The sequence below is a fragment of the Polypterus senegalus genome, chromosome 13 (genome assembly GCF_016835505.1).
Source record: "Polypterus senegalus isolate Bchr_013 chromosome 13, ASM1683550v1, whole genome shotgun sequence".
Classification (NCBI taxonomy): Eukaryota; Metazoa; Chordata; class Cladistia; order Polypteriformes; family Polypteridae; genus Polypterus; species Polypterus senegalus.
The window spans coordinates 6,590,304-6,601,697 of NC_053166.1; the positions used below are offsets into that span (position 1 = coordinate 6,590,304).

Below are 11,394 nucleotides of genomic sequence, written 5' to 3' on the forward strand. Positions count from 1 at the left end.
AGGTCTGGTGAGGGACCAGCTACTCAGGGGCGTTGTTAGGACTGGAAGAGATCAGGGTCTTAGCTCCCTCTGTGATCTTCGCGCGCAGTCTTACTCAGATTATTCTGAAGGTTTGTGACGGGAGTTCCCCTTGAAGTTTCGCAATTGTCAATCCACCATATAAAATCGAACAGGAAAGATCAGGGGGGAAATGAAATAAGACAGGCAGAAAGATCAGGGACCTAAGAATATGAATGTAAGACATCACCAAAAAATATCAGGGGCTGGGCGTCATATATCGGGGAGGTGGGGGTTCTTTGGGGGGGGATTACAGACTCCAACATGACGCCACTGCAGCTGCCCTTTCCCATAATACCTTGCAAGCTACAGATTTGCCAAGAAGAGACACTCAGGACATGGCAGGTCTGGAAGGAGATGGCCCTTCAGCAAGACGCTCGGAGGTGAAAGTCATTCAGCCGACGGCCATCCTTTCAGCCCGCGCTACCACCATCATCGATCCTTGGAATGGAATGACCGCATGTAAGAAGCTGCAGTCGCCAAGATGAGGAATTACAGTCTCACCATATTGGAGAAAAGTCTCTGTAAAGAAGACAATCATACAATCTCAAGGCTGCCCACTTGTTCTAAAACTCCACAACCCGTCAAGTACATGATTTAAAAATGATAGAAGAAGCAGGATATTCCTCTTCTTCGTCTTCTTCTTGCCTCACACTGAAACTTTGCAATAAGCGATGGATTCCAATGAAATGCTATTTAGACCGCAGGCCTCCTCCACACCCGACGCTGATTTGTAAGTCATGACGGATCCCGGCAGATTTCAAGCTTTCGCACCTCAGGACGCCTGAATGTCAAATAGACGCCTGCAGAGACTGTCAGCTCAGCCAGCTGCGATTTTATTTGGATTTTTTTTTTCTCTGACATAAACACCCCCACCGCATCTTTAAAACCACCTCCAGTATTTAAAGAGATAATATTCCTCACTGCCCCCTCCATCCGCCCATTTTATAACAACAGGTAGGGTTTTGGGCAGCCGCGGTGTTTTCAAGCATTTCGGATGAAAGGAGGGCCGCCCCTGGGTAGAATGTCAGGGTTACTAAATAAAACGTTAGTGTAAGGTTCTATTTATTTATTTTGATTTTTCCGTTACTCCGCTTTTTGAAGCCCCGTTTAACTGCCTAACAGCGACGAACACGCGGTTTGGTGACCGGAAGCGCGCGACCTCGGAGGACACGCCCCTAGCAACGCGAGACGCGGACCTAACAACTGGAGCCTGGCGCAGCGCTCACACCCCGAAAGTGTCAAATGCTGACATTATGTGACCCCGAGCGAGTCACTTCACCCGTCTGGGCTCCACTTGGAAAAAACAAAAGAAATGGAAGCAACTGTCCATCAAATGTTGTAAGTGCCTTCTCTAAAGGCCGTTAGTCAAAGTCCTGACCCACCCCCAATACGTTTAATCGTTTTTGAGACAAACATGTCCGCGGCGGTCAGGTCCCGTTCGAGCTTTCTGCAGCTTTTCAGTATGTCAGACAATATGTGGGTCACCAAACCCCAAAGGGTTCGGTCGGCTAAATAAGGCCGACATGAGCGCCGCGTCTGCCCGCCAGCTGAGTGCCAGGAGGCACACATGACGGTATCTGAGGGTCGTAGAGCATGCAGGGTGAAGGGTCTCACAGATCATTGCAATAAAAAAAAAATATGGTGGTGTAAACCTGATGAGCCTAGGGTTTCCATGGAAACAATCAAGGTTTAGGGATTTTAAAAAAAGCAGTCAAATGATTGTCATAAAAGTCGCCAAAGTGCCCCCGGGGTGGCCCAGTCTTTCCTTCAGCCGACCTTATAACGTTTCTTTATTTCTTATCCGCTATTTGAACCCACTTAATGCCTGTGTTGACGTTCGCATTTGTTAAATTAACTTTTAAGTAGCTATAAGGTGGCGCAGCAGGTAGTCGGACTGAATATGCGGTTGGAGTTCGCGTGTGCTCAACAAGATGCCGCAGGACTGACAAGTCAGGTAGGAACGAATTTAAAAATTGCGATCCACAAATTCACGTGTCTCTGCATTACTTTAAAGCAAGAAAATGAACACTGAGAGAGACCAAGCCACGAGGTGTTGATCGAGCGCTCGCCATGCCACCCTGAACGCTAAAAAGTCGATCCAAAGCCAACACAAATTAACGAGCCAAAACATTACAAGATTAACCCTTATTAAGTGGTCACCGACAACCCACAAGCACATCTTGGTCACAGAAAGTTAACGGGAAGAAGTCTTGACGTTAAACGGCGGGTCAGACTTACCTTCGGTGACGTTGAGCTCCTCGGCGCCCTTTACCTGTGAGAAGCGCCACTGCAGGTCGCTCGAGGTGCCCCCGAGTCCTGGAAACGTAAAGTAACAGAGCCAAACAATTAGGACACCCGGCGCAACTCATGGCATGCAGGCAAGCAGTGCGTCGCGCGTCTTACCGGCCAGCATCGTCCGAGCCTGACGAAGAGGAAGCCTGGAGCAGAAGGTGCGCCGCCGCCGCCTGTCAGCACACGAGGCGAGACGGAGATGCGCTCACAGCGCGCTCGTCCGCTCATCTCAAAATGGCTGGCAGCGCTCACCTTGTCATCGCGCAGCCAAAGAAGCCCTTCTGCCCCTCCGTGACGTCATCCGCGGGCAGGAAAGGTGCCAGCTAGTAGAACAGGCGTGGGCGCATTTCGACATGCCGCCTCCCTGAACTCATTCAGTCAAGAAGTGGGACGTGCGTGTCAGCCTCCGTCCTCCCGCCGTGCCCAGATTTAAAGGCATGCATGCCAATCTTTGGGGCTGACTGGGCACACTTGCTTATCTTGGGTACACGTTTAGCTTGGTTTCTATATCATAAAATTGTAAGACCCTGTACATGCCAGCTTCCATGAGACCTCAGCTGTGCTTATTCTGGAATGGCACCTGCATCAGCTGGCAGAACCATGGGCAAGGGACACCAAGGGATGGTGGGGTTGGGAGCATGTTGGTAAAGTCCAAAAAATCCAACAAGTACCATAATACCAAAGAGCGTGGGTGGGGGGCTTGACATGCTATTTGCAGGGCTATCTATCTATCTATCTATCTATCTATCTATCTATCTATCTATCTATCTATCTGTTATATAGTGCCTTTCACATCTATCTATCTATCTATCTATCTATCTATCTATCTATCTATCTATCTATCTTATATAGTGCCTTTCATATCTATCTATCTATCTATCTATCTATCTATCTATCTATCTATCTATCTATCTTATATAGTGCCTTTCATATCTATCTATCTATCTATCTATCTATCTATCTATCTATCTATCTATCTATCTATCTTATATAGTGCATTTCACATCAATCTATCTATCTATCTATCTATCTATCTATCTATCTATCTATCTATCTATCTATCTATCTGTTATAGTGTCTTTCATTATCTATCTATCTATCTATCTATCTATCTATCTATCTATCTATCTATCTATCTATCTATCTTATATAGTGCCTTTCATATCTATCTATCTATCTATCTATCTATCTATCTATCTATCTATTATATAGTGCCTTTCATATCTATCTATCTATCTATCTATCTATCTATCTATCTATCTATCTATCTATTATATAGTGCCTTTCATATCTATCTATCTATCTATCTATCTATCTATCTATCTATCTATCTATCTATCTATCTATTATATAGTGCCTTTCATATCTATCTATCTATCTATCTATCTATCTATCTATCTATCTATCTATCTATCTATCTATATAGTGCCTTCTATCTATCTATCTATCTATCTATCTATCTATCTATCTATCTATCTATCTATCTATTATATAGTGCCTTTATCTATATCTATCTATCTATCTATCTATCTATCTATCTATCTATCTATCTATCTATCTATCTATCTATTATATAGTGCCTTTCATATCTATCTATCTATCTATCTATCTATCTATCTATCTATCTATCTATTATATAGTGCCTTTCATATCTATCTATCTATCTATCTATCTATCTATCTATCTATTATATAGTGCCTTTCATATCTATCTATCTATCTATCTATCTATCTATCTATCTATCTATCTATCTATCTATTTATTATATAGTGCCTTTCATATCTATCTATCTATCTATCTATCTATCTATCTATCCTTTCTGTCTGTGGAATCTCTGTCTGTCAATTACTCTGGTCTGGGTGGGCGTGGTTGTTGGTCGCAGGTTCGCTCCGTTCGTTTGGGTATCTGTGAGTATTTCTCGTTTTTCTTTTTCTAACTTTCTTTACTATTAGTTTTATGTATAAAGATTTTTTTACTGATTTGCCATTTATTTGAAAGTATATAGTTTATTGTCAGTGGTTGTTGTAATAGTCGGACGCGGCTGCGGCTCGCCGCCATGGCCGCGTCCCGAGCAAAGCCTCCAGGGCTTAACCCGCGAAATTTTGAAAATCTTTCAAGGAAAAATGGAATTAAAGTGGTTGTGGACCCGATGGTTTCTGTTGAGGCGTGTGTTATTGAGGTAGCGAAAAGAGTTGGCTGTAAGAATGTGAAGTCAGCATCCCGAATGAACAAAACTATTGTAGTTTTTCTAAGCGACGAAGCTATGGTGCATACTATAGTGCAGGAAGGCCTGGTGATAAACGGCTCGCTAGTCCCGGTTCTGCCTTTATCGACTCCTGCTAAACGAGTTATTATTTCAAATGTTCCACCATTTTTGAAAAATGAGGCTTTATTAAATGAACTTCGTAGATATGGTGAAGTCATATCTGATGTGGTTATGATACCGCTTGGCTGCCGCTCACCGGATTTAAAGCATGTCGTGTCTTTCCGGAGACAGGTGTACATGATACTAAATAACTCGCGTGAGGAGCTTGATGTGGCCTTGAAATTTAAAGTAGAGGGTTACGAATATATAGTTTTTATCACTACGGAACAAATGAAATGCTTTAAGTGTGGTCAGACAGGGCACAAAGCGAGTCAGTGTAAGCGGGGTGAGATGACGGAGAGCTCGGATATGCCGGGACCGTCTGGTGTGCACAGAGAGCCCCGTGATAGAACTTCGGACAACGAAGAGAATGAGTCGGTGATCAGTGATTCGGAAATGGAGGATCTGAGTTACGATTCAGATGAAGCGGCTGAAGATCAGAGTGAAATTACTGTAGTTCAAAGTATCACAGCTGGCCGGGACATGAAGCAGGGGAGCTGGAAGTGTCCAGCGGAGAGCCTGCGTTAGGAAAAAACCTGAGGGCTGAAATGATCACGGCCGCAGCGGCTAATGCCGGGCAGATTAGTAAAAGTAATGGGAACAAGAAGGCTGAAGTCAGCCATGAAGAGGAGGAGATGGTGGCTAAGGTGATACCAGGGGTCGAATATTATAAAGATGACCCTGCAGCGCTTCTCCAAAAAACACCCACCGAGAGTATTGCCGCTCTAGAGACGTGCCCAAGAGATGCGCCTTCTCAAGGGGGGGCGGAGAAGAGCGCGCTGGCTGTGCAGGCATTGACTGAAGAAACAACGCATGAGACGGGGGCCGATGGAGAAATGCTCGTTGAAGACAGTAACGATGAACACGGTTATGTTAAGCCGGTAACCAGAAAAAGAAAAGAACAAATAACCAGTGGTGGGCGCGCCAAGAAGAGCACTAAGACTGAAAGTGCAGAGGCCGCCGCTAGTGATCAGCAGCAGACAGACGGCACTGAAATCAAAGCGAGAGAGGAAGGAGGGGAGGACGGCAATGAATCTGACCCGTCGATAAGAGTTGATCTGTCATCTCACTCGAGCTTACACGAGGCTTACAGCACAGAAAGCATTTTGCGCTTTTAGAGTTTTAGAAGGGAAGCGGGGGGTCAGTATAGTCGAACACTTTCCTGATCTCCATCAGTTTCTGAGCTCGGCGAAGCAAGTGCGGCGGCGGGCTGCTGAATTAGGTATGACCTCCAAAGAGAGAGTCCGATTAAAGAATATCATAAGCAAAGTGAAACGTTCACTAGAAGCACAATCATGATGGCAGTTTTAATGCGATTACCCGTTTCTTTGGTTAATGTAGTGTTGTTGACCGCCACCTTATTTTCTTTTAAAATGCCTGTCTATTCCTGTGCTCTTTCAATATAAACGGCTGCAGAGATCTAGTAAAAGAACGGCGCTATTTGAGCACTTAGCGCAAAAAGAATTAACGTGGTTTTCCTTCAAGAGACCCATACTGACGAGGCTAATCAGTCTGACTGGCACAGAGAGTGGCCAGGGCTGGCACATCTTAGTCATGGCTCAAATCTCAGTGCAGGAGTCGCGATCTTATTTTCTAAGAGTTTTGTACCTGACAGTGTTGTTTGTACTGAGTTAATCCAGGGGAGGCTGCTGAAGGTAGAAGCGCAGCTGGGAGAGAAGAAGTGGGTGTTCATTAACGTGTACGCCCCAAATGTAGGGATTGAGAGAACTCACTGCTTCTCAGTTTTAAATGATGTCCTGGGGACATGTGACAATGATGAGCTGGTGTTTGTTGGGGGCGACTTTAACTGCACAGAAAATGCGCAGCTGGACAGGAATGGGCTAGAACCGCACCGGGTCCGTCCAATCACTGAGGTCTGTGGTCACCAATAATAATCTCCTTGATATTTGGAGGGATTTTTATCCGGGGGTCCGGCAGTATACGTGGGTGAAGAGCTCAGCTGGGCTGCTGTCTATGGCTCGACTTGACAGAATTTACATCCAGAAAAATCACAGGAACCTCATAGCTAACTGCTCCATTCTTCCAACTAGTTTATCTGATCACTGTCTTGTTTCCCTTCAAATCTCTTTTCTCTCTGCTCCTTCTGTTAAATCCTACTGGCACTTTAATAATAATCTACTGAAAGACCCCCACTTCATCAACTGTTTCAAATACTTCTGGACACAATGGAGATACAAAAAGAAGACCTTCTCTTCACTGAGGCAATGGTGGGATTGCTCAAAAACTGAGATACGCGTATTGTGCCAACAATACACCGAGCACACCACCAGGGATGTGAATGCGGCCATTTCTGAACTGGAGAAGGATATTGAGGAACTTCATTCAGTTTTATGTAATAACTTTGACGGCAGCATTTTGAGTCCCTCAAAACTAAGAAACAATTATTGATGGACCTTATAGACAAGAGAGTCAACGGCACTCGTCCGCTCGAGAATGCAGTCGCTCACCCAGATGGACGCTCCTACGCAATTTTTTAAACTGGAAAAAACAATTGGCCAAAGTAAGACCATCAACTGTTTAAAAAATGACAAAGGTCAAAACCTGCTGGAGCCTGAAGCCCTTCGATCCTGGGCACACCAATTTTACCAGCGACTGTTTTCTGCAGACATTGAAGAGGTACATTTAGAGTCGTCAGTTTTTCTCCAGGACTTACCTCAGGTTCTAGATGGAGAGAAAGACTTCATGGAAACTACGATCTCTCTAGATGAGTTGACCACAGCGTTGAATGGGCTGAACATTGGGAAGTCCCCAGGAATTGACGGTTTGCCTGTTGAGTTTTTTAAAGCTTTTTGGTGTCACCTTGGCGCTGATCTGGCAGAGGTTTTCTGTGAAAGTCTGCGAGTGGGTGAACTGCCCCTTTCCTGTCGCAGGGCGGTTATCACACTACTCCCAAAGAAAGGAGACCTCACGGAGCTAAAGAACTGGCGCCCAGTAAGCCTGCTGTGTGCAGATTACAAAATCTTCTCCAAGGCCCTGGCTAACCGGTTAGGAAGAGTCATGGCGAGTATCGTGAACCCCAGCAGACATACTGTGTCCCCAGCAGGTGTATTCTGGACAACATCTTCCTGGTTCGGGATGTGATTGATGCTGCCAGGCTCTTTGGGTTTGATGCTGGTCTTTTATCACTGGATCAGGAGAAGGCGTTTGACAGGGTGGACCACAATTACCTTTTAGCAGTGCTGAAGGCCTTTGGCTTTGGACCTTCATTCATTAAACACATTGGACTTTTATATCACAACGTTTTTAGTGTCGTGAAACTCAATGGAACACTAACCGCCCCGTTCAAGGTCACCAGAGGGATACGTCAGGGTTGCTCTCTGTCCGGTATGCTCTTCTCGCTCTCCATCGAGCCGCTACTACAACAAATTCGCATCCGCCTTCAAGGTCTGAACATCCCTCAGTGCCCGAATTTACAGCTCAAGGTGGTCGCGTATGCTGATGATTTAACCGTGTTCATCTGTCATCCTGGAGACATCACGGAGCTGAAACATTGCCTGGATGAATTTGAAAAACTGTCATCGGCAAAAATTAACTGGGACAAAAGTACCGCATTTTTAATTGGCAACTGGAGGGATGGAGACCCACCGGGCCTACCTGGTGGCCTTAAGTGGAACAGAAGAGTCTTCAGATACCTGGGGTGTTTTAGGACAAGGAGGAGTAGCTGAAGAAAACTGGGCAGACTGGGCGGAAAAAGTTCAAGCCAGACTGAAGAAATGGAAGTATCTTCAAAAGGAGATCTCCTGTCGAGGCAGGGTCCTCATTATTAATAACTTAATAGCCTCCATGTTCTGGCATAAGTTACAGTGTATAGACCCTCCAATATCGGTCATCAAGAACATCCAGGCAATACTTTTAGATTTCTTTTGGGATGGCCTGCATTGGGTAAAGCGCAGTGTCCTGTATCTGCCTGTAGAAGAGGGCGGTCAGGGACTCATTGACTTGGTGAGCAAGATGGAGGCCTTTAGGTTACAGGCATTACATCGGCTCTTATACGGCCCTGAGCACCTACCATGGAGACAGCTGGCCTTTACCTTATTTCGTGGGGTAAGGAATTTAAATTTTGCTGAACATTATTTTTATTACATTCTGCCAACGTTGTTGGGTCTGACCTGCCGGAATTTTATAAATCTGCACTTCAGGTTTGGCACAGAAAGTTCAGGAGGACCAGGCTAAATCTGGAAAGTATTTTTGGTTCTTGGAAGAACCTTTAGTCTGGAATCCTCTTTTAGATTGTTCGTTATTATTTTCTGACTCATTCGTATCAATTCTTTTAAACAAAAGAATTTTAAAAATAAGACATTTATTTAATACAAATATGAGGTGCTGGCACACCCCTGCCCACCTAGCGACAGTCCTGGGGATCAGATCAGTACGCTTGGTTGACATTTTTCTTAGTCAAGTACAAACAGCACTGCGGAGGTCAGGAGCGAGTTCACTGTGTGACGAGTACTTCACAGGTGAGGGACACCAGAAGCAGAGATGACATCACCCACCATCATTGTAAGACCACACGTCACTGACCACACTGACAGACCTGGACACCTTCTCAGATTTGGGACTCTGGTCGAGAAAGACTTTGAACTGTTTAACAAAAAAGAACTTTATAAACTGTGTGTCAAAGTGACATTTTATAACCAACTGAAAGGGTTGCCAGATACTTTGTGGAGGAAAGAACTGCAGGTCTCAGAGAACATAACACCTTCATGGAGAGCTTTTTATAAACTCCCGTTACAGAAAAGACTTGGGGATCTGCAGTGGAGGATAATGCACTCGGCCTTGGCCACAAACTCATTTCTGAATATAATTAACGCTTCAGAGACTGACCAGTGCCCGTTCTGTGACACAAGGGAGACCATCTTTCATATGTTCATTCACTGTGAACGGCTGAGGCCTTTGTTTATTTTCTTGGATTTAATTCTTAGTGGTTTTGGTTTTGGTCTCTCAAAATTAACTTTATCTTTGGTATTAACTATAATCAAAAAAATAGGAATAAGTCTGTTCTTGGGAATTTCCTCTTAGGACAGGCCAAGTTGGCAATCCTAAAAACAAGGAGGAATAAAGAGAAAAACCTCATGGGGACCGACGCTCTGCTGCTGTTCAAAGTTTTAATTAAAAGTCGACTAAAACTCGAATTCATGTACCATAAACTAACAAACAATTTAGAAATGTTCAGCGACATGTGGGGGACACGACAGGTACTGTGTGCTGTGGAGGGGGGCGAACTGGTGATCAACTGGGAATGAAAAGCATTGGTGGGCTTCAACAATATGCTTTAATTAATGTGCGGAGTAGGAGGAGTGTAAAGGGGGATCAGTGGTGGTCTTTGTATCATAGTGAACTGTCAATTTTTTATTAATGTGCGGAGTAGGAGGAGTGTAAAGAGGGGAGTAGTGGTGGTCTTTGTATTATAATGAATTGTTAATTTATTTTTATATTATTTATGTTGGAGTAGGAGGAGTGTAAAGGGGGCAGTGGTGGTCTTTGTATCATAATGAACTGTCAATTGTTTTGATTTTCTTATTAATGTGCGGAGTAGGAGGAGTGTAAAGGGGGAGTAGTGGTAGTTGTCTGATATTTACTTTTTGTTAATCTTGAATATTGGGGCTGTTTATCTTATGACTGTGTATATTGTTAATGTTCATAATAAAGGTCATTTTAAAATTAATTAATTATCTATCTATCTATCTATCTATCTATCTATTTATTATATAGTGCCTTTCATATCTATCTATCTATCTATCTATCTATCTATCTATCTATCTATCTATTATATAGTGCCTTTCATATCTATCTATCTATCTATCTATCTATCTATCTATCTATCTATTATATAGTGCCTTTCATATCTATCTATCTATCTATCTATCTATCTATCTATCTATCTATCTATCTATCTATCTATCTATCTATCTATCTCTTATATAGTGCCTTTCATATCTATCTATCTATCTATCTATCTATCTATCTATCTATCTATTTGCCTCTCGATTGGTGTGGTCTGGGGTGGGCGTGCCTGTGGTTTCGGTCGTCGATGGCGGTGCGTGTTGTGAATATTTCTCTCTTTCTTTTTTGTTTGCTTCTTTTAGTTTTATGAATACTTTTTCTGTTTTTAAAGAAGACGTGGTTTCGGCTTTGCCGCTATGGCGGTGTCTAAAGTGATACGAGATGGCTTATCTCCAGATAGGTTTTCAAATCTTTCCAGAAGGCACGCCGTAAGGTTGCTTGTTGATCCGGTGGAGGTCTGCGTTATGGAGGTCAGTAGGGTGGTGGGGTGTAAAAGTGTGCGGTCGGCCTCACGTATGAATAAAGCGGTGGTGATTTTCCTGGACAATGAAGCGCTGGTGCCCCGACTGGTCAAGCAGGGTGTTGTGTTTAATGGCGCGCTGATCTCCGTGTTGCCGCTGTCGACTCCTGCTCATAAGGTTATTATTTCCAATGTGCCTCCTTTCTTGAGTAATGAAATCTTGCAGCGCGAACTGCGCAGATATGATGAAGTGATGTCTCCCATTACTATGATTCCACTGGGCTGCAGATCCCCTGATTTAAAGCATGTCGTGTCTTTTTGGGGTCTCTCTTTGAGTTGCCTTTCCCGAGGTTTCTTCCCTTTTTTCCCTACAAGGGTTTTTTTGGGAGTTTTTCCTCATCTTCTTAGAGAG

At 43.9% G+C, this 11,394-nt stretch overlaps 1 protein-coding gene across 1 annotated transcript in view; it reads right to left on the minus strand.

The window, feature by feature from the left end:
• The window catches only part of LOC120543019 (serine/threonine-protein phosphatase 2A 55 kDa regulatory subunit B beta isoform), a 198,856-nt gene extending 196,269 nt beyond the window's left edge, over positions 1-2,587 (minus strand). Inside the window, exons 1-2 of the mRNA XM_039775835.1 lie at positions 2,464-2,587; positions 2,299-2,376 (exon numbers count right to left, since the gene is read on the minus strand). Coding sequence (XP_039631769.1) covers positions 2,299-2,376; positions 2,464-2,473 — 88 coding nt within the window. The 5' untranslated portion in view covers positions 2,474-2,587. The remainder of the gene's footprint in view (positions 1-2,298; positions 2,377-2,463) is intronic.
• Positions 2,588-11,394: the final 8,807 nt, after the last annotated feature.